This window comes from Netta rufina (assembly GCF_964035555.1).
Source record: "Netta rufina genome assembly, chromosome: 25".
Lineage (NCBI taxonomy): Eukaryota > Metazoa > Chordata > Aves > Anseriformes > Anatidae > Netta > Netta rufina.
Genome location: NC_140149.1, coordinates 4,882,097 through 4,905,748, shown reverse-complemented (window position 1 = coordinate 4,905,748; position 23,652 = coordinate 4,882,097). Strand labels below are relative to the sequence as shown.

At 55.8% G+C, this 23,652-nt stretch overlaps 1 protein-coding gene across 1 annotated transcript; it reads right to left on the bottom strand.

Annotated features, from left to right (window-relative positions):
- Positions 1-608: 608 nt before the first annotated feature.
- On the bottom strand, positions 609-23,355 carry TECTA (tectorin alpha; the record flags this gene model as incomplete). Its single annotated transcript, XM_084301427.1, has 23 exons — positions 609-709; positions 979-1,095; positions 1,314-1,401; positions 1,696-1,858; positions 2,454-2,702; positions 2,816-2,979; positions 3,358-3,560; positions 3,662-3,772; positions 3,880-4,160; positions 4,243-4,529; positions 5,157-5,540; positions 6,777-6,976; positions 8,256-8,817; positions 9,137-9,747; positions 10,990-11,563; positions 12,315-12,907; positions 13,483-14,053; positions 14,338-14,750; positions 16,433-16,598; positions 16,913-17,050; positions 19,468-19,755; positions 20,711-20,844; positions 23,292-23,355. 23 exons carry the CDS (start codon positions 23,353-23,355, stop codon positions 609-611), a joined length of 6,462 nt encoding a protein of 2,153 aa, XP_084157553.1.
- Between the last annotated feature and the right edge of the window lie 297 nt (positions 23,356-23,652).

Here is a 23,652-nt window from a genome sequence, read left to right as displayed (position 1 = left end):
GCTCCAGCCCTCTTTTCTCAGGCTCACCCCCGTGGCCTCTCCCCATGCATTAGGACAGGCCACCACGTGCACTTGGGTTCCCCAAAACCCCAGGAACACGCTTGGCTCTCCACCGTGCACCCCGATGGCTCCCCTCTCCGGAGAGCCACCGGGTGCCGTCCTCCTGAGGTGTGCTGATGTCCTCTGATCCGAACGTGCTCCTCTGGTCCATCACCTGCACCAAAACACCTACCTCTGGCTGGATCCGAGTGCTTCAACGATGCGTCCTGCTCCCTGGGGAGCCCCTCTGAGGGCAAGGACACATGCAAGTGCATGAGTCTGAGCCCATCCTGCTCCACTAACAGGGGTGCTGGGGATGGGGTGCTACAAAAGAGAGCCTGGGAAAAGCTGCAAAGGAAAAACCAAGTCCCACATCCATCCTGACACGCATCCAGCTCTGCCATCACGGTGCCTCCGATGCCCATCCAGGCGCTCATCCGGCCGCTCTCCAGGTCGAGTCCTTCTCCTGCCAGGCCGGTGGCAGGCTCGCTGCTGGGGGTGCTGGCTCCTACCCTACAGAGACTCAGGCTGACGCGAGAACAGTACTTGGCCGGGCAGCGGAGCCGCACCTACGAGGTCGGGTCCCGCGGAGCCACGCACAGCCACAGCCACAGCTGTGCCACCACCACAAGGCTCGCTCGGGCTCGGGCATCCCCCGAAGAGCTGGAGGCTGTTAAGACAAGAAGGAGACCGTGAGCTGGGAGCCTTGCACGGACACAGCACACATCCCCTGAGATGATTGTGCCAAACTGACCCTCTGGATGCTCCACCTCTTAGCCAAGAGGCCGCCACCAGCACACATCACCACTGACCTTGATGCTCTAGCCACAGCCCGAGCCTCGTCGCTGTCCCGCTATGAAATGCCACCTTCCTCACGCTGCTGCTCTGTCTCAGAGCAGACCCCCCCCACCCATCTCCCCCCAGACCCTCAGGACTTGCCCCTGCAGCTCTTGCCGTCCCCTTGCAGTGTCCCCGTCACGCAGCTGCACAGCGGCCCGTCCGCTCGGCTCGTGCAGATCTGCTCGCAGCCGCCGTTGTCCTCGCACCAGTCTGATCCTGGGGGCAAAAACACGTGGAATCGGGTGGGGGCGATGCTGCTGGACCCCAAGCAGCCCCCGCTTTGGCCACTAGGACCCCCATTCCCTCCTGCAGCGAGAAGTCCTACCGGGGTTTTCGCTCTCCCCTGGGACACTGCCATCACCTCGTGCCACAGAGGTCCCGGTGGGAGGTGGACACCCCCACGCCGTGCCCTTCCCCTGGCCACATGCACTTACGCTTCCTCCGAATGGGTCCCACCGAGAGGATCTGCTCGTGGGCCTCCTGGGCGAAGGCGCTGGCTGACCGCCGGTGCTGGGGGCAGTTCTGGGCAGGGACAGGGGGTACATCCATCACTCTCAGCCCCTGTCCGAGCCCCCTCTGACCAACCCAGGTCCCAAAAAGACACCCAATGCAGCCAAAGCTCAGGTTATGGACAACCTGCCCATGGCAGAGCTCTCCTCCCCGCACCCAGAGGGAGGTATGGTCCTCCCAGCTTCCTCCTCGATCTCTGGTCACCTCTTGAACAACACATAAGCCATGCCCATGGTGTCCTTCCAGAGCTGCAGAAAAGTCCCGACCCGCCTCTCCAAGCCAGCCCTCGGTGCCTGCCCCACTTACTATCTTGCAGGAGTATTTCTCTGAGTCGCAGAGCGAGACGGCGCAGTGCAGGTGGACTTCGTCGTAGTCCCCAATGAACTTGAAGACGGTGACATGGAAGCGACAGGTCAGGGACACCCCGTTCTCCTCTATGCCGATGGTGTTGTCCTTCATGTTTTGGCACCTGTGCAAGGTACAGACGCTTGCCGTGGTGCTCCTGCTATCAGGACTCTCTCTGAAGGGACTTTACGCTCCCCTCACCCTCTAAGACCTCTTGCCCAGGTGCTGTAGCAGTGCTCTTTGGTCCCATTGTACCCATGGGAGCATCATGGGACCCACTTGTCGGCATAACTCATCCCTACAATATGTATAGGTTTTGGCTGATAGAGAGCTAACCATCGTCATAGTATCTCCTCTGGCACGATGCTTTCCATTTATAACCAAGCCTGGGCTGATATTTTGGCCCTGGCTGGACAGGACAGTGACCCCAACTGGCCAAAGAGCTATCCCGTCCCGTGTGGCACCGTGCTGAGCAATAAATGCTGGGGGAGAGATGGACAAGGAGGGGAGGACGTTCTCCTTGCAGCATTTGTTTTCCCAAATAGCCACTGCACACGATGGAGCCCGGCTTTCCTGGAAATGACTGAACGTCTGCCTGCTGAAGGGATGTTGTGAACGAACTGCTGATTTTGTTCTGATTCAGCACAGCTTGGGCTTTACCTTTTACGCTGCCTTTATCACAGCCCACACGTTTTCTCTTACCCTTCCAGTTCCCTTACCCTCCCTCGATGATGAAGTAGCGCAGCTTGTCGTTGCTGTCCCGCGAGGGGGTCGCGTAGCACTTGTTCAGCATCAGGATCAGGTGGTTGGAGTCGGCCCCGACCACGAAGACCCCCACGTAGAGCACATCCCGCGTGGTCAGCACGACTTCCCCCTGCCGGTACGGGTGCTTGTAGGAGGAGTTCTTGTACAGGGCCATCTTGGTCGTGAAGCTCCCTTCCTGCGTCGGCACGGTCAGGTTAATCACGCTAACGACAAGAAACCAGAACAGGCTTGGACCTACCAAAAGGATTACTCACACCTCATCACCTTGCTGCACGTGCACACCCAGGAGGGGTGGCATCACTCCCCCTGCTCTGACCTTAGCATCGGCCGCACGACCGAGTCCAGGGAGATCTTGATGTCCAGCTCGTAGGCACAGGAGAACTCCACGTTGATGGTCCGGTCCCGGGTGATGATGTTGCCCGTGTTGTTGGCGCTTTCGATCCACACCGTGTTCTTGTACACAATGTGTGTGCTGTTAGACTGCGGGAGGGAGCAAACGGCACCCCTTGAGACTGATCGTCTCTGACCTCCTGCTCCCGATGGGTTCCTCAGCATCGCGGTGTGACCACAGGGGCTCTCCATCTCTATAAAACACCACCTCTGGCCCCAAAGGTTTGTGTACCGCTGCAGTACCTTCCCCTAGGGAGCATCCATACCCCGCAATTCCAGTGTCACCAGCTCAGACCACCCCTTCCTCCCTGACCCCAAAGACCTCAGGGACCTCACAGGTTCCTGAGCCTCCCAACAACTCCTCTTCCTCCTCCTAATCCTCCAGGCTAGGACACAAGTCAGCTGGACAATGAGATCTCAGACCAAAAACTCTGAGAGAAGTCACCCTGGCTCCTTGCCCCATCCCACCTGCACCAGGTTGCCGCAGTTGCCCTTGGTGTTGTTGATCTGGAAGGAGATGAAGTCCTCGCCCTCGATGCCGGGGCAGTGGCGGTCGTTGACTCGCACACCCTCACGCTCGAAGCCCAGCTGGAAGAGCTTGCACTTGGAGATGGACACCTCCATCTGGGCGGCTTTGCAGGTCACCTCCGCGTCGATGATGTCGTGGGTGTCTAGGGCAGAAGAAGGGTTACGGGACCACCAGAAAGGACATGGCACACCCAGACCCTACCCCAGCCATCCCTTCTCCCCCTGCTGGTGCAGACGTGCTCACTGTTCCCGTAGGGTGGGGGCTCGACGCAGCCACACAGCTCCCCGCCGTCGTCCAGCTCGCAGCTCCGGTTGGGGCAGTCGGCGCCCGCGCAGGGGTCTTCCACCACTCCTGCTAAACAGCACGAGAAGCACCGCGAGCGGGACCTTTATCCTCAGGCCACAGGATGGGCGCCATATGGGATGCCCCCGTGGGATCCCAGAGGACCCCGTCTCTCTTACAGCAATTCTCCTTCTCGATCCACTCGGTGCCCAGGATGCTGAAGGTGCGGCACGCCTCGCCGTAGGCGGCCAGCGAGCCGCACAGCTGCACCTTCTTGTGGTTGTAGCAGCCGTCCAGAAAGCAGGACTCGTAGAAGGGCAGCGGGTCCAGGAGGCCGTAGCAGGGCTGGAAGAAGCCTTTCATGTCGGTCAGCTTCAGGCAGTAGCTGTCGCTCTGCAGCTTCTGGATGCGGACGTTGTCGCAGGACGCGGCGTACTGGGAGTACTGCAGCTCGTTGCAGCTGCGGGCACCGGACACGTCGCAGGGGGGACTCGCGATGCGCTTGGCCCCGCTCCCTCCCGTGCCCGGTGGGGATGCCTCACCTCTTCTGCATGCCATTGGTCTTCCAGCTCTGCGCCAGCAGCACGCTGCTGACCACGGGTTTGCCCCGCAGCGTGGCGTAGTCGTCCGCCGGGTCGCCGTTGAAGTTGCCGCAGAGGCCGCACACCTTGTTCTGCAGCCGCTCGCCGATGGTGATCTTGATGACGTTGAAGCCGTTGTAGCGGATCTGGATGTCGGGGCCGGAGTCGATGACCAGGAAGCCTTCCTGGCTGTAGATCTTGGTGGAAAGCCCCGTGACGAAGGGGATGCTCACGTGGCTGCCATTCACCTGGTGTGGGAGAGGATGTCAGGCTGACGTCCCTCCTGTTCTGTCTGTTGCCAGACGGGAGCATTGGCCACCCACAGGTATCTCTGCAAATGCTTCCCAGTATCCCAAACAGGAAAACATGATGCCTCTGCTTGAGCTGGGGTTGTTGGGCCTTCTCCTTCACCTTGTCCTTCTCCCAACAGATCTCACTCAACCCCTGTTACCCTTAGATGCTTGCATAAGGCTGAAGTGTGTAAGCCCTACAAGCATGCAGAGGCTCTAGCTGGGGCTCCTCTCCCACCGAGACAGCCACATACAGAGTTCTCCTACCCTAAAAGACCAGGCCTGCGCCCCCCAGCAATTAAACAACAGCTGCACCTCCCCGCATGCAGGAGGATGGAAAGACAGGGACAACCTTTGCCTCCTGTCATCCCTCTCCTCCTGGCTGGCATCACTTTTCCAAGCCCTATGGACAGCAGTCACATCCCTTGCAAGGAGCTGCTGGTACCACTGCTACCAGTGACCTGCGTGGCCTTTTGGTCACACATGGGGACAGGTACACTGCCCTTCTTCATCGATGGGCATGGGTGCCTGGCCCCTTCACTCAGGAGCTAGTCCCCCGTGGCCCAAACCTCATCGAGACCTCACCTTGACGGTGTTCCTATCATTGATGAGGATCTGCTCCTCGTTGATGTAGAAGTACACGGGGGAGATGACGGTGAGGTTGGGCGAGGACCACTTGTCGAAGTTGATGATGAGCTGGAAGGAGAAGTCGGGCAGCTTCTGGCAGATGGTGGAGAGCACGAAGGCGCAGTTGGCGGGGAAGCGGAGGAAGGCGCCGTCGAAGGTGCGGAAGACGCCGCCGCCCGCCGCCAGGCAGAAGGAGCTGCGGGTGCTGAAGCAGCCACGGACGCCGTTGCGCGAGGCGCACTCCTCGTCCGATTTGCAGTGCCGCGGGTCGCACTGGATCAGGTTCCGTCGGAAGCAGCGGCACCGCCGCGTGCAGTCCCCGTTCCAGAAGAGCTGCTTGGGCTGAAAGACAAACGGGTCACGCCTGGGGAGGGACAGGGACCCCCGCCTGACCCTCCGTGGATGCTCAGCCCGGTTTTACTTCCCTCTGCCTCACAGAGCAGGAAATCTGGTGATGACACACTGAATGCTTGTGCACAGCTGCCAAAATCTCTGCTACCTGCAAGCAGGAGGACACTGCACGTTTCCACTGCCACGGTGACCTCATCTGCCTTGTGCCCAGCACTGTAAATACCTCCTTGTCCCTTTCTCATGCCCTGCCTGCCAAAATCCGGTCCACCAAGCACCCCATAGGACAATAATGGGGTAAAAGCACACAGAGGTGTGCTCGGCTTGGCAAAGACACTCTGTGCAGAGCAGTTTCACCATAACACAAAAAAAAAAAAAAAAAAAAAAGGAACACAAAATGTGAGCAATGCCACCAGCAAAATGAGCCTGCCAACCATCTCAGCATCATTCTACACAGCTGTGGTCCCGCACACTAAGGAAGTGACCACAGCTACTATTAGTAGGGCTGTGCTTATCCACATGCAGAGGACCAAAGGGTCCCGGTGTAAAACAGACAAATAGAACAACCAGCAAGGTAAATTCTGAGGATGGCAATGGCCTCATGCTGGCTTTGAGACCCTTATTTCTCCTCGGGGACAGGGATCACCCCGCACCATGACAGTGACTGACCAGAGACCAAAAAGGCACAGCACAGTTCCTTTGGGACCCAACTGTGCTGTGGTGCTTACAGCATCATGATAATTCCACACAATCTCCAGTAATATCTAATAGCTACAAACAAGTAGATTTCATAAGAAACAGTAAACCCACTTCGCTTGCAATCCCTAGAAGAACGTTGCCATAAAGTATTGGACTCTGACACCAACTAAAGGCAGCATCCCTGGTCACCAGACTCCTTTCCTACCACCCATTCCCTGCAGGACACCCAAATTGCCCTCACTTAACAGCCACACAATGATTTTGCAGGACAGAAGGATAAGTGGCATGCCAGGGATGACATCCCTCTTCTCTGTCTCCCTGTGCCCCCTGGCACCTCCTGCCCTTTTTTTTTCAGCTCGTATTGATTCACACTGAGCTGGAAATGTCAGCACATGCTGCTTGTGAGATCCCTGCTCGTCTCCTTTAGACACCTGCCCCACACACCACAGTGACCAGACACATCGCGACACCTCAAGGGATGTCACACAGGGGCTGGGAGACAGCATGGTGAGAAGGATGTTCCCAACGTACCTCGTAGTATTTTCCATCAGAGTAGCAGCCGCAGTTCTGGGGCAGGATGCAGCTCTTGCCGTTCAGGACGTAGCCGGGGTCGCACTGGCAGCCCTCCACGCAGTAGTGGCTGCAGTCGCTCTTGAGCCGGATGGCGGCACAGCGCGGCTGGCACAGGGACACGCAGCTCTCGTAGTGGCTGTTGGGGGGACAGCTGACGGCTGCGACGTGCAGGGAGAACACGAGGGGTGCAGATTAGCTCCTTGGAGAAAACTGAGGTCTCCTACAAGCTCTTTACATCACCGGCTGCCAGCCAGCATCTCACGGGGAGCGCACAAATCCTCTGGCACTGGCTCCTGCTGACCCTGGGGCTGGAGGACAGCGGTGCCCACAGAGCTCTTGGGGGTCCCCAGCCCGCATATGGAGCTCCCATGCCCTCTGCCTGGGTACACATGCCAGGGGACGTGCTGCTACCAGCTGGCCTTTGATCCTTATCCATCAGACCTCAAAGCCTAGGGGCTGCTGTGCACCCAAAGATGCCACCAGTTCACTGGGGTGCTTTTGGGCAGGACACACAGGGTGACAGCTCACGGCCCCTGCCCTGTGGGAGCCTCTGGAGCCAGGAGGTTGTTCGTTAGGAGGAAGAACAACATAAATTTAATTTTCAGTCTTGTTAGCAGTGACAATTACTTCCCAGCTGATTTGCCAGATAGAGCTGCTGCCAGGGAGACTCACGGAGCCCATCCTCAGGAGCTTAATTGGACGTTGTGCTGTAATCTTATTGACTACAGTGAGAGGCTTCATTAGAGCAAACATGTACTCCTGGCTGCGAGTCTCACTAATAAAATTCCTGGGGAACAACAGCAGGATGGATGATGCCTCCCAAACCTGAGGCTTCACCTTTTCTATCCCTGCTCCTGCTGTGCCACACACGGTTCAAAACTACACCCAGAGGACGGAGCACATGGGGACAGATCCAACCCTGGCAAGGACTGGATGGACGCTTGCTGCTTTAGGACTGCAGGGTGGAAACAAGGGAACCCCAGGTGCTGATGCCCCAAGTGCCAGGGGAACGAGCTCTCAGTTCCCATGGCTCTGCTGCATGGGACAGGCCATGGGGCGAGGCTGTGGCCCCAAGGTGCTCCAGATCACCTCTGACACAATGACAAGTGTGACATTGAGATGCCTGTGCAGACCTTGGGCTCACAATTTCTCTCTTCTGTATGCTAGTGATCACACTGAGGACTTAGAGATGGCTAATAAGGTGGGGATGGCAACCCGCTGCTGTGCCTGTATGGGCTGCTTTAAGGGAAAACTGCTCAATTGCTGACCTTCAGCCCCACCAACGCAAAAAACAAGCATCAGCACTGCATACTTGGCTGAAAGCTTCTTCCTGAACTCCTCCCTTGACGTTGGTGGGGATGGGGATGGATGGGGATGGAAGCTGGGCATCAGCCTGCCCTTTCCTGGTCCCATGGCACTTAGCAGGGTGGCACTTACAGCACGAGGTGAAGTTCCTCCAGCCGGTGACGGCGATGCCCTGCGTTTGGCACGTGCTGGCGTAATTCTGCAGCCAGCCACAGGCCGTTTGCATGGCCCCCCCGTCAACACACGTGTCGAAGAGGCAGTTCTTGTAGAAGAAGCCGGGGCTGATCTTGCTGTGGCACTTGGCAAAGACGCCGCTTTGGCTGGGGATGAGACTGCAGAGCTGCTGGGGCTTCCAGAAGCCTTCCACCTTCCCACAAGCAGGGCAGCGGTCACCGCAGCCCACCCGGCAGAAGGTGTCCCGCTTTGCCCAGCTCTGGACGAAGTCGGTGACACCGAACGCTGGCATGCCACCCGCGGCCACCAAGTCATCCTCAGGGTTGCCGTTGTAGCGGCCGCAGAGGCCGTAGGTCAGGTTCTGGAAGCTGCGTGGGATGGTGACGGAGAGGAAGGTCTTCCAGTCGTACACCACCTTCAGCCCAAAGTCAGTCTCGACCACGATGTGGAAGCCGAAGGCGAAGATGTTCACTTTGCCCTGGCCCAGCTTCAGGGGCAGATAGAGACGCTCGTTGTTGATCTGCGGGGAAGGAAAGGAGGTGGTTGGTGAGCTGGGATGCTCAAACCTTCTGCAGCAGGACACCGAGGTGCTGCTGAAACAATCAGCCTAGAGCCAGCCTCCAAAACGTGGCAGCCAAAAAGGAAGCCCCCTCCAAAAGCTGTGCCAAGTGGTGGTCTAGGGACAAATATTCCAAGATTTGCCCTTCCTGAACCTGGAAAATCTACTGATACACAACGAACGGTGCACAGGGAACCACCTAGGGGGGTGGGAGGAAGAAATAACCCCTCGTAGATGCTGCACCCACCACCACTCCTTGCCCCTCATGGCCCCTGCTCACCATCACAGTGTATTTGTAGGCGCGGTGGATGACGATGTTGTAGTTGAAGACCTCCACTTCCACTTGCTTCACCCACAGGGCCAGGGAGGTGTCCCGGTCCTCATTCTTGGCCGTGACGGTGAAGGTGGGGAAAGTGTCCGACCTCTCAGCCCGTGGCCGGGAGATGGTGGTGCACAGGACGAGGGCGCAGCTGCTCTGGAAGTCGAAAGAGTAGCCGTCAAACGTCAGGTAGTGCCCGTAGCCGGAGACGATGCAGGAGGCGTCCGTGCGGACATGGCAGTAGTAGAGGCCATTCTCCTCCAAGCAGTACTCGTCGTCCTTGCAGGAGACGTTCTCGCAGTACACGCTGTTGTCCGAGCCGTTGCAGTAGCAGAGGAAGTGGCAGGAGATGTCCATCCAGAAGGTCTGGTTGGTGGCCAGCTGACGGCCCTCGAAGTTGCAGCCGCACTCGCCGCGGGGAACGCAGCGGGAGCCGCGGAGGGCGAAGCCCTCGTCGCACTGGCAGCCCTCTGTGCAGGTGTCCGTGCAGACGGGGCCCGTGGCCAGCGTCTCGCAGGTCTCCACGCAGCTCATGCACTCCTCAAAGTGGCTGTTTTCAGGGCATGCGAGGGCTGGGGGTGTTGGACAGAGTGTGTGAGTAGAGAGAAATGTGGACACGGGGTGAGCTGCGACCCATTTGCAAAAAAAAAAAGCAAGAGGGGAAGCTGTCCCAGCACCCTCCCAAACACCTGGTCTTCCCATCCCCTTTGTGACCCCTTTTCCTCACTGCCATCACCCTCCTCACATTGGAGACACGTGCCAAGTGAAACCTCCTCCTGCTAACCCAGAGGACGTGCCGCCTTCCCAAATGGATGCCTCTCCAAAACCTCCATAATGGAGGCATCCCACTGACTGTGTGCTGCCATGCTGGGGATTTTTCACATTTGCTGCTGAATTATGAATGTTTTCCCATCAATGGCAAGTTTATAGTGACAGCTAAAAATACGCCTTATTCGAATTATCCTCCGGTGATGGCTTACAGTACTGTCAGCCGCCATCTGCGGCTCTGGAATGCTCCTACACCACGTCGTAAAGCTCCTCACATCTCCTGAAATGCCACCATGAAATTGCTTAATTGGGAAATCTGCCTCTGCAGGCAAAGAGACTGCTTAGAAACTGCCATCGGTCCACAGGGTGGCAGGTCCTCATCTTCGGGTCCAAAAGGCATTGTGGTTCTAACACACACCGGTCACCTTCTGGCTTGATGACCCTGGTAAGAGCTCCAGGACTGGGCTTTGCTACCACGCTGCTATGGGAAATGCTGCCCACAGATGAAAAATATGGGAGATGCAGTGTGCTAGCAGCTATGCTCACCACCTCTTTCCTTTCTATGTGCTCCCCAGGAGAGCACTTTGCACACATCAGCCTCTGTAGCAGAGGACATCTCCAACAGACAAAGCTCTTTCATGCCGATCTTTGCTTGACTTCTAGGTAAGCGAGTGGGAAAACTGCCCCAGATTGCCAGAGTTCAGGCAATTCTGCCCCATTCATTCACATGATTTCAGACTTCTCATGCTGCCCTAAGTGCTGGGGTGCTGTAGAGCTCCTGAAAACCAGCCAGGTCCAAGCCTCTCTTCCACCAGTTGGTCTGCTGTTGAGGGTTTTCCATCTACTCTATGGAGGAACACCACCAAGGGGTATGCACAATGTGCACAACGTTGGGGAAGAGAGGCTGTAATTTCTGGTGGCCCAATAAAAAAAAAAAAAATGCAGTCTACTTCTTTACACCCACAAACTCCTGAGAAACAGACCTTCCCAAGGTGTTGAGGATACTTAAAAATGCCCCAGATAATTAAAAATTTTCCCAGACTCACGGCAAAAGCTGTGGCTCCTCCACTGGCCCACATCCACCTCGGCGTTCTTGCAGGCACCAGCGTAGCGCGCCACGGCGTCGCACAGCTCCGACTGGTTGCCTCCGCTCTGGCACAGGCGGAAGAGACACGTCCTGTAGTAGGCCGAGACGTTGACCACGCTGTGACACTCCAGGAAGGAGCTGTTGGTGGGGTCGTTGATGATCCCGCAGCTGGAGCGGCTCCTGTAGGACTTGAGCAGCTCCGAGTCGTTGTTGCACGCCTTGAGGAGGTCCCCGCACTCCCCGTTGCAGATCTCGTCGAACGTGGTCCAGCTCTCCAGGAAGAGCTCCAGGTTGTCCGTGCACTTGCCCTTGGGCAGGCAGAACTCGTCGCTGCTGTTGCCGTTGAAGAAGCCACACAAGCCCCCGGTACAGTTGAAGTAGGCGGTGGAGAGGCGGATCTCCAGGAGCCCCGAGTTGTAGTAGCCGATGCTCAGCAGTCCCTCTGCCTCCGTCACGGTGCCGTTGTCGTTACGGTAGATCTCCAGGCGGCCAGAAGGGTGGAAATATGGCAGTTCCACGTCGTAACCATTCACCTGCAAATAATAAGCGGATCACAATGTGTCAGTAAGGGTGATGTGACTTTGCACAACATTCCCATCTGCTGGCTGCACCGTGATGAGAATACTAAACGCTTCCTGACCCAGGCTCAGTACTTGAAGGCCAGGACCCATTTGCTCCACCCATTGCTCCATTTAACAGTGCCCAACAGAACAGCATCCCACCTGCTCTCCTGTGGCCTTCCTGGCTCAGCACAACAAAGAGCAAAACCTCAGCTGCAATATGGAGTTCCAACAAGTAAGGTTGGGATGCAAAAGGCACAGAGACCTTTGAGTAGGGATATTCCTTCTTTTCCACAGCCATTTTGTCGACCATAACAACATTATAGCCACCAGCTCTGCTGGCAACTGTGCTGTTAATCAAAATCCAAGAGCTTGCAACATATGGGTGCTAATTTTATTTTCTGCTTGCCCCCAGCCTTGTTAGCTCTTTGATGTGGTTTGCATGGGCTGTGTCATGAGAACAGCATCTCAGTGAGTACCTGCTGCCTTCTGCCTCTACCCACCCAGGGACACGGATGGAAAGTCTATGGGGCAAGGACCATGAGAAGACACGATCCCAGTCCTTCTGCCTCTCACTTTGGAGAGAGTGGATGGACTTTGGCACTTGTGATGGTCCTGACATTGAGGAGCAGTCCAAGGCCGTGAACCTACAGCATCCCCAAGGGGACATGGTGCCATGGCACAAGCCACCACCTCCCACCCCAACCCTCGGTGGCACCTTTACCTTGACCTCTGACAGGCTGGTTCCTCCGACCTTCACCTCTTGGCCAACCACCTGGATCCGCACGACACGCAGCCCGTTGGGAACGTATCCTGGCTTCTTTTGGCTGATGTCCACCTCGATGAAGTCCGGCCTCTCCGCACAGGTTTTGAGCAGCGTGTAGGAGTGCTCCAGCGGGTAGGGGAAGGCGACGCCGTCAAACGTCTGCAGCACCTGGTTCTGCCCCACCAGGCACAGGCTCTCCCGCTTGGGGTAGCAGCCCCGGTAGCCGTTCTCTATAGTGCAGACCTCTCCTTCGGGGCAGGTGATGTTGAAGCACTTGGCCTCCCCACCATCCTCGCACTGGCATTCCACCGTGCAGTCCGCCGTGGCCCAAAAAGACTCCCCGACGGCGTAGTACCGGCCGTCCACATCGCAGCCACACTTATGCACGGGGATGCAGCGGTCGGCGCTGAGGACGTGGCCCTCGTCGCACTCGCAGCCCTCAGCACATGGGGAGGTGCAGGACAGTGGGGCCGTCAGGTCCGAGCAGGAGGCAGGGCAGCTGCTGGCACACACCGAGTAGTGGCTGTGCTCCGGGCACTGCACGGCCTCTGCTGTGGGTGCAGAGGGGACACAAACAACAGGAGGAGCACGTTACCACATGGTTTGGGGCCACAGACCTCGTTCCTATTGACCCACGGCAGTGGCAGTGTGAAATGACCCAGGGACATCACTTTACAGTAGACTTGGCCTTGCCATTTCTCTCCTGTGCCTTCCCTATTCCCTTAATGCAAGCAAAAGCTTCTCCAAAATAGTCCCAGCACGGTCAAGCCTCCTGCAGCAATTTAATGCCAAAAGAGGTGGGTGTGCTGAGCAGTGTGCTGCCAGCCAGCCTGCACTCCAGTCCAGCCTCCAACATCACAGCAGCCAACTTCTGCCTGACCTTTTCTACCCTTTTGCTATCACGAGACTCTCACACCACAGAGGGTTGGGATCGATTGGCTTTTCCCAGACCCACTCTGCCTTGAGCAACTCCCTCCTCATCCTTCCTCCCATCTAGATTATCTCCCATTGAGATTATTTCCCATCGGGATTATCTCCCGCTGAGATTTCCTCCCATCAAGATTATCTCCTAGTTATGAAGGTAGGCACCCACAAGCACTCCCAGAACAAGCACCCCGACACTTACCGCATCCCGCCTGGGTGCGCCACTCTCCCACCGGGATGCCCAGGGCTTGGCACACCGCGGCGTACGCCTGCACGGCTTGGCACAGCCCGGTGCCGTTATCCCGCGCGCTGCACAGGTCGTAGACGCAGCTGTGGACGAAGGCGGTGGGGTCCACCACGGCACCACACTCCCACAGCGGCCCGCCGCTCTTGTTGATGAAGCCACAATATTCGGGGGAGAAATACAAGGACTCGGTGGTGGCATCACAGATGCTGCAGTTCTCCACGCAGCCGGGTGAGCACTTTCTCTCGGGGTGAGGCACTCGCCAGCTCTCGCCCAGCTCCGGCACGGACACGGCCAACCTCCCGTCCGAGCGCAGGATGTCGTCCTCGGGGTCTTTGTTGTAATTCCCACAGAGACCGCACGTGCTGTTGATGTACGTGCCAGGAACGGAGACGGAGGCATAGTGTTGCCCATCGTAAGTCACTAGTAAGCCAAAATCGGTCTCCAGAGCTGTGGACAAGCCACTTTGGTAGACTTTTATTGCTCCCAGCTCCAGGGAGATGGGTAAGGACACCACCAAGTCATCCACCTGCAGGAACACAACCGCATGACTGAGACATTGCATGAAATAGCAAGAGGTTTCAGATGGGAGCAGTACAACCCTGTGTTTACAGACGGGTGCAGAAGGTCAGCCAGCCATCAGTAAGCTTCAGGCCTCTGTTGACCCATGGCTTTGCCACCAGGGCTTTCCACCCCAAGGGACACACAGAGCCAAGAAGCACCATCCCACGGTCTTGGGGCTGCCAGCACAGTCCCACCATCACCTTGGAGGACCCAACCCACCAAGTTCACCCCATTCAATGAGGCTCTTACCTTTGCTTTCCCAAAGCTGCCCTTGGGGAGGACGATCTTGTGTGAGTAGACCTCCACAAAAATGTCCCTCAGCCAGGAGACGGAGGAGCCGCCTCGGTTCTCGTTCTTGGCCTCCACGTTGAAGTAGGGCAGCTGGGAGCCTGGCCAGCACTGCCTGGCGAGGAGGTAGGAGCAGGAACCCTGGAAGTGAAAGAGGAAGCCGTCGAAGGTGTGGTAGTGCGGATCTCCGAACACCACGCAGGTGCTGCTCTCCACCGGCACGCACTGGAAGAACTTGATCTTCGGTTCGCACTCTTCAAAGGGGCCGCAAGCCACCTCCTGGCAGAAGATCTCATTGTTGAAGTCCAGGCAGCGGCACTTGGTGGTGCAGTTTGAGTTGTCCCAGAAGATTTCCCCTTGACGGAGAAACTGTCCTAAAATTGCATGAAAGAAAAAGGAAAAAAAAAACAATGTGCTGCATCACTTTTCTTAACGGAGGAACCTCAAACACAGTTGGAGGCATGGTTACATCAAAACATGAATTCCTCAGACAAGGCTACGGGTCCTACAGAGAGGTCTGCAGGTCACATGCCCACATAGAGACGTGCTGCCGGGCTTCTCAGCCGCTTTTTGCACACTGCTGGCAAAGCAATGCTATCACAGCTGAGCTTGCAGTGCGCCCTGCATCCTTTTTGAGACCTTCCCACACCGAAGTGCAGCAGTCGGTGTGGGCACCATGTGGGCTGGCCAATTGGTGGGCTATTTCTCCTGGGTTTGAGTCCTTCCACTGTTACCAGAAGCAATTCAGTCCCAGTCCAAAAAAGCTCATAGTGTTAGGAGACCAAGGAGCTGCTGGTAAGTAACTTCCACCCCACACGTCGGATCCGATGAGCGATCCCCCAGCCGGCAGACGTGAGATGGCAGAGTAAGGGTGGCAGACACCCGTGTGAGCTTCCTCCCCTCCATATGGCTGTCTTTCACACCTCTCCTTCACGCGGATTGCACCGTGCACGCTGCCTCTGCTTTACCTCTCCTAAACTTTTTGTTCTCTTCCCCGCCTGCTACAAAAAAATGCTGTTTTACAGTTCCCTGTGACGAACATCTCCTTAAGTGAGATCTGCTCGCAACGGCTCCTGCACCAACCATCCTGCTGCATGTGATTGCAGCAAACTGGAATTTTAGGATCGGTGAACCCAAAACCATTCTGGGGCTGCAAGAGCCTTTGGGTCATCCAGATCGTCTTTGGAACAATCCTAAACCAGGCCATAAGGAAGCAGGGCAGCCCAGAGCTGTGACATCTCCAGCATCCAGCAGAAAGTGACAACTCCTTCGTTACACAGACTCCAGGAGTACAGCGGGTGCTCCTGACAGCTTTGTTTGTCAAAGGGCAATGCAGTGATCTCTCCATAGCACAGACCCCATGATGTCTCATTTAATCCCTTTACACCTCCATGCCACCAGTGACGCATGCACAGACACTGCAGTTGGTGCAGGGGCATGGAATTTATCACGTCCCCAAAAAAACACCACAGAAACAAGGGAAATGGGACCACACTGTCAGCTTCCCCATCCCAGGGACAAGAGGGCACAGCCGTCCCCAGGTCTTTCTCATGAATAAAACAGTCTCACAGAAAACCCCATCTAAGAAAAAGTATTTCTCACATCTCCATCAGCACTGCAGCAATTAATCGAGACAACCTCCAGGTGTTGTTTGATTCCTGAGAACCCCTCGAGCCCCATCAGCCCTGGACTGTGTGCGTCCAGGCAGCAGAAATGGAGGCTTTTAGCAACGCCTTGCTGACGAAACCACGGGAGTGAAACCAAGCAAGCACTGGCGACAGCTTTGTTCACTGGTGGTTGAAGCCTCCCAAAGCTTTATGGGCCCCTCTCGTTTTTCTCAGAGCTTCCAAGTCAGGTCTCATCCACACTGAGAATTGGCCAAAAACATGCGTTGTGAGCTCATTCTCCAGCCGTGCAAGAGTCAGCACGTAGGGATGCACCAGAGTTGGACAAGACATGCCCACGCAGAGACAAATGACAAACCTCTCTGTCCCCATGACCTTTTGCCATTCTGCACCCCAAAAGTTGTAAAAAGGCATTGCTATTTCTCTCTTACCTCTCAGGCTGCATCCGTTGGCCGGATCTATTTCTCTGCCATCTATTTTGAAAGCCCAGCGCCCAGGCACATTAACGTTGGTCGTTTCCTCTATATTGACTATGTCTGGGGTTCTGGAGCCTGGGATGCTGAAGAAGTTGGTGAGGTTTCCACCGTTGAAGCCAGCCTAACACAGAGAGAGAAAAAAATCCATCACACATCCATCCTCCTCGCAGGAAAACAAGGCTGCATTTCTGCACCTCTCTGCTTGCAATAAATCCTGAGTATGCTGTCTTTCATCTCAAAGCGTTTTTTTCAGGAATCTCAGTTTTCAGGTAGTTTGGATGTGAGTGAAAATCTCCACAAGCACTACAAGCAGTACAGATCTATGTTTATATTTTTATGTAGGTATAAATCTATGCAAAAAAATTACATCAGGGAAGCTGTGGGCAACTATCAAAGAGCTGGGGAGAGCTGAGGACATGGGACCCAGAGCCTCACCTGGGCCATCACCCCGCCGAGCCCGGTCAGGGGGTCCCCTCCACTGGCCGTCCCCGTGGTCCAGCTGATTTCCTGGTAGTTAAATATGGCAAAGGACGACACCCCATCGGTGATCAGCACAGCTTGAAAAGTGTTCACCTGGGGAAAACATCAACAGAGTCACAAGGTGAGGTGGCTTTTCTCCTGATGCCCTTCTGCCACGCTCATCCCTTGCCTGGGAGAGCTGCAGGAGCATGGCAGGGACTGGGATCAGGAGCAGAATGGGACCTGAACACGCTGCCTCTCGGTGCTGTGACTCCAGCTGCCCCCATCCCCACCAGCCCTTCCATCTGGGAAGGCAGCAGTGCTGTCTCCAATCCAGTTCAATGCCAATAGATGGCAGCAAGAGAATGAGTTTGTGGAAAACAAGCCGTCAGCAGGGCTCAGGCTGCTGTGACCTGTTATCTTCCATTACCCTGCCTTAGCTTTCTTCCTTGACGTGTTTTCTTACCCAGTTCCCTGCTGCATCCATATTCCACAACGCTACCGGTGCGTTACAGCCAAGGCAGCCGTGTGGATTGTGTTTTGCCTGGCTGCCACATCCTATCGCTACCTGCTAAATCTGCTGGTTGAAATGACTCTGCATTTCCAGCCCCAAACACTCCAATAAATTCAAAAAAACTGCAAGCCCTGTACAGGAAGAGCATGGCCAGCAAGGGCAGCATAAAACTGAGCTCTTCATTTTGCAGTTGCATGGAGGGGATACCTGCAGGTATCCATGTAAATCCAGAGGCAGGATTCACCCATGGGAAGATCAGAGAATCACAAAATACTCGGGGTGATGGATCATCATTCCAGGGGTGATGGAAACATGATGGATCCATTCCAAATCACAATCTCAGCAGGGGACAAAGCATGCACTGCACCTCTTACAGAGGTCTCCCTCTGGACCTGATGTCCAGAAAAATGTCTTTCTTTGCCCACCTGGGCTGTGGGCAGCCCTTGGGACTCTCACTGCAGGCTGCGGACCACAGCATGCCCAGAATGTCCCCAGCATGGTGAGACAGAGCAGTTTTCTGCCTCCCATCACCTCCTCATCCTGCCTGGAGGTCTGTGATTGCTTTCCAGCAGAGACAGCACGTTACTCCAAGCTGGAGCATACTCTGCCTCTGCAACAGCTGCTGTGGCACCAAGAGGGGCAGACCCTTTTCTTTTGGCCCCAGGAGGTTGCAGATCTCCAATATTCCTCATTAGGAATACGTTCACCAACCACAGAAACTTCCCAGTCTGCCACTTGTGGACAGAAATGCATTGAGCACCCTAACCCTATGGAAAAAATAAATAAATAAATAAATAAAGCTCTTGTAAACCAAACCCATTTGCTCCGGAGTCACCGAGAGACTGCAACTGCAGCATCCCCAAGGCCACATTCGCAAAATTGTTTTCTGCAGCGATTCTGCACTGCGATGAATTTCCTGCTTAAGTTGCATTGTGCTATTCCACGTGCCAACCCCGAGCCTTGGCCGCTACCGAGTGGGAAGACTGCTCTATAACAAAGTAAATTGCATTGTGTTGCAAATGTAATTCCTCGGGCAATACACGAACCTCTATATTGCTTGCTGTCTGCAAATATATATATGTGTGTGTTTTTTTTTTTTTCTGCAAGTGCTGCCAGGACTGGCAACAAATATGCATTAAATTTTGAGCCTCTCTAACAAATGGAAAAGAGCTGAATTGTTTAGCAGAGCCAACTCCTCGAGACAGAAGCGGCAAACTTCTGGCACTCGCAGAATGCACACAAATACTAAAAATTACTTTCCCAAACAACAGTCTGGGAAACAGATCTTACTTGCTGTCTGCACCCCAGCCTCCTGTGAGGTCCTGCCAGTGGCACAGATCCCCCAGTGCCAGCTGCTCGCAGCAGTTTGCAAGCCTTTCATGTCTGCAAAAACATCTCAGCACCATCGCTATCCTCAACGATGGGACTCGCACCCTTATGGAAATAGAGACCACAGCCAAAATCCACGTGTGGCTCTGGTCAGTCTGGAGGGGTCAGCTGTCAGCACAGAGCAGCCAGCAGCCCCTCTGAGTTTCCCCTTTCTGTTTCAAGCACAGGTTTTCAGAGCAGCTGTCCCCTCCCTTACACCCGATGCCCTCGCTGCCCCCTTGAATTAGCGCTGTGCCACAACAAGAGCCACCACCATTTGGAGCAGAACCTGGGCTCCTGCACAAAGGCTTTTAGTCCAAGGTGCCCGTCCACAAAAATATCTCAGCATTACCACTGCGCTCAAGGCACGGAGGGAGGCTGGCATCTGCACAGCCACAATATGATTGAGGCTGAATGATCCTCAGCGGCGTCAGAGCCGTGTCTTGGCACTCTGCCTGCCAGCCGATGCTGTCCCTGGAGCTCTGCAAGCACTGAGCAGGGCTCGTAGACAGAAGGACAGGAGCCTGGTGCCCAGCTACAGGAGAACAAAGCGACCTACCCAGCCTTACACCCCGGTATATATTTGTACACAGATGGATGCACAACCATCTAACACCACCCAGCGAGGCACACGGCCGATTGCTCCTACCGGCGTCGTGCTGCTCCCTCCGTAGAAAGTGACCTCCTCCCAGGTGACGATGAAGATCCAGGTGGCAGAGAAAGAGGACATGTCCTTGAAGTGCTTGCGGATGTCTTTGGAGGCTCTCCTCAGCAGCCCGGGGTCCGTGCTCTCCCTGTAGTAGATCTCCCCGCGGATGCCGTTGTGCACGTCTGCCCAAAAGGGCGCGACGAAGGCCCGGCCGTCCGTCAGGGGGAAGGCCTCCGGGGTGAACTGGCTGACCAGGGCGTTGAAGGAGATCACGCCGTTGTTGTTGACCTGTAAAGAGGACAAGGGGATTGGAGAAAGCCCTAGCAGCAAGCTGCTGGGGCATCAGAAAACGTGGGGTGAGCATTTTGGAGGGGGATGGTTTATGGGAACGGCAGCCCATGAGAAGTCCTAAACAAGAGGGAATGGCCTTAAATTGTACCAAGAGAGGCTCAGGTTGGAAATGAGGAGATATTTCTTCTCTGAAAGAGCAGTCAGGCATAGGGACAGGTTGCCCAGGGAGGTGGTGGAGTCCCCATCCCTGGGGTTGTTCAAGGAAAGGCTGGACACGGTGCTTAGGGACAGGGTCAGTGGTGACATTGGTGGTAGGGAAAGGTTGGACCAGATGATGATCTTGGAGGGCTTTTCCAACCTTCATGACTCTCGTTCTGTGATTCTATGATCAAGGCACATACACCCTACTGGTGGAGGCCAGCACGGTCACAATGGCTGCATGCAGGAAGCCCCAGGCAGGACAAAACCCTGAAAAGCCTACAAAAACTGCCCAGCTTCACCATCCCGAGCACCGCCTGCAGGAGCCCCTTTTCCCTCTGCCAGGATCTTGCTGCTCCATCGCTTGCAAACAGCAGCAGCCTGCCCTTATCGTGGGCACCTCCACGTGCGGCCAAACCACCACCTCTTTTTTCCTTGTGGGTCTCTGCGTGTTCTTGTTTCTTGTCATGTAACAGGAATAATGTTCCTTGTGTCAAGCCCTGAGCTTTGCTGTACCATTTAATCACCTACAAAGACAATTTATTGCCTTTTATATTCCTTCCCCTTGAACATTAGCCCATTAACTATACCTTTGACTTTCTTAATCATAAAACCTATCAGTTCATGAAATCTAAGAACTTGTCAGGTGGGTGCTAATAAATCTTCCCATTCCTGACGACAGCGAGAGCGCGTTTAAAATGCAGCAGCTAATGGCTAGGAAAAGAATAAAAGGAAGGTCTGCTGCTCCGCTTACATAAACGCTTCTGTACGGGGCTCCGAAAAAGATGAACGGGATGGAGAGCTTGATCTCGGGAGAGCTTCCATCATCGACTTTGGGAGTCCTCGTGTCGTTGTGCCAGAAGGGATACAGGCTTGCCATGGCGTGAGCTGCGAGGAGAGAGAGGAGGGAGTCCTTATGGCTAAGTCCTGACTTTTTGGAGAGGGCACGGTGGGGACCGTGGCTTTGCCTGCCCCCGATGGCAGGGGCAGGAGAGAGAGCATCGCCCAAGGGTCCTTTGGGGCCAAGCCACCACCAGCCGCGCTTACAGCTCCCAGCAGCACGTTTTGCTTTCTCCATGACTGTGCCCAAGCCTGTGCTTCAGCTTCACATCGCTACAGCACCCACAACAGCCCCGCTCTCCCCAAGATGTGCCGGAGGTGCTGCTCCATGCTGTGCTCAGAGAGACCAACTGAGAGCCAGGCAACCCCATGGCCACGCTCCTCCTGCCCATGCCCCCAAAGCAGGGCTGGAGCACCAGGGGCAGTGCCCTTCTTGGCACGGGCAGGTTTCCTGCTAAAAGGCTCTGCTGGTGAGCGTAACTGCCTCTCCTGGAAACATTTTAGGAGATGCTTTTGATGTGTGGCAGCACAAGCCTGCTGCTTTCTACCAGACTAAAATCCATTTTCCAATCAGCTCTCGTCACAAGCAGACACTTCTGTCCCCAGGGCACGTGTCCTTCTCCGCTGCAGCCCCTGCCAGGTCTCTGCCATCATTTCATCCCCTGTTTTTGTCAGCTGCCTACCAGTGTGGCTCCTCACCCAGCAAACAGGGACTTTGTGCCCTTTCCTCCCCCTCCTCCCCTCTTTGATGTAGAAGAGCAGCGCGCAGCCCTCGTGACATTCGATCACAGCTGTTGGGAGCCACCGGGCTCTGAACAATCACGGCTCTGTTTACCTCGATTCGGGACATGCTTTTATTTCCTAGGTCCCAACCTGTGCCCCTTGGAGGCCTCCAGCTGCAGACAGCTTGCTGGATGGGGCCGGGATGCTCTCTTCAAGCATCCTCCTCAAGGCTGCCCAGCCAGCATCACCGGCTGACCCCTCTTCGTGTCTCCAACCCAGCCTTAAGGGGGATGGAAACAAGGGGAAGCCTTTTCTGACCTGGCTGCATCCTTAAAAAAAACACACACACAACCCAAGTGCCCCGCCAGACATAAAGGGAGGCGACATTTGACAGCGTCCGCGAGCCTGGTTTCACAGATATATCCAAAAGCTCCTCGCTGGCAGCCTGTAAAGCCAGTCATTTCACAGCTGCTACACAACTGACGGGTTATTACAGCCGAGGCAGAGCTCCCAGACGCAGATTTGACTTCTTCTCTAAACAGGGAGCTCAGCACAAACTTCCCAGGGCTGGCTCCCTCAGCAGCGCTGGTGCAGCACCGCGGCGCTTTGCATGCGGCACGGCGCCTCGCCGAGCACCGCTGGGCCCCGCCGATAATGATTTTTGCCTGGGTGGCGTTTCTCATGGCTGAACCAGTCGGCCTCATTTTCCGCCTGAGGACGCAGAGCTCCAGCTTGTGCCCGACAAGCTCAGCCCCACAGCACCTCAGCCGCCGGCTTGGGGAACGGCTTCAGGATTTCCCGGCTCCCTGTTTCCATCCTGGAGATCCTGGGGTCAGCCCCACGCCCAGCACTGGCCACGGGGTGCAAATCTGCCACTATACCAACCTAACGTGGCTTTTCCAGTCCGTAGCAACTCAGCTTGCCCTTCTTTAAATTAACACGTAACCAAAATTAATCACCCCATGAGACTGGGGAGCTGCTCCTGCGCTTTTCACCACCCTATCAGACCACAGCTCAGGGCTCCTACCGACCCCAGGCAGGTCACCAGGACCCTTCCAGCCTGATTTTCCAAACCTCCTCCTCACACAAAGCTGTGAGAACTGGGCAGGAGCTGCTGCAGATGCCCCTGAGACCCCACCAGGCTATGGGCACCTCTGCTCCTGCTCGTCCCCAGCAGGCGCCCAAGGGAAAACCTGGCTACGAGCAAACCCTGACATTTTGCTGCTGCTCATTGATTGACTCCTTAGGTGGCATTGGCTGGTCGTAAGAAATTCTTCATACTTTATTCTGTAGCACTAGCAAGACTGCTGCAACCTCTCCAACGCACCCTGTGTGCGCACACAGACCTCCCCCCGATCTACGCACCCATACATAAAGTGCTCAGCGAGGCCCGGGTACCCGTCGGCTTTGCTGCTGACTTCGTATTCAGAGCAGCACGCCGGCTCCTCATTTAGCCTAAACTCCCTGTGCTTCATTGCTCTCAATGAGGCGAGGGCCATTTGCACAGGCGGGAGATCCGTCTCCGCCACGCACCCTGTCCCTGCTGCAGATCCGGCGCCGGTGCTCACCCACAGGGGCACACAGATCTCCCCGCGTGGCCATCACCCTTCAAACCTGCCAGCCCTCTGCCCCAGGGAAATGCTAAATCCACCCTTGCACTTGCTCCAACCAAGGGAAGGGGAATTTTCAGGGTGAAAATCACCGTATTTCGTGGTCCCAGGGCACGGCACTGCTCTGAAGCTTTCCCCTCTCAGCCAGGGAGCGGTACTAACCTTGGTGCCGCACGGTCATCACCAGCAGGGCCACCCAGGTCCCGAGAAACGATCGTTTGTTCATCCTAAAGGGCAGAAAGAAAGGAAGACACGCATCACTCCCCTGGGAAATCCCATCCCCAACCAGGCGCCGGGGGGATGCTCGGGTGGTGCAGAGCTGCGGGTCTCTTGCCCACCGAGCAGACCCGAGATGCCTCCTTCGTTAAGGGCCATAACGAGACCTCCCTGGTGCTAATGGGAGATCGCCCTTCGGGTATGTCACGACAAGCCCATAACCACATGGAAGAGCTGCTAATTTCAGGAGGTGTCGGGAAGTTGCCAAGAGCCCGGTGTGTCCCCATGGTTCGGAAGCAATTCCTGC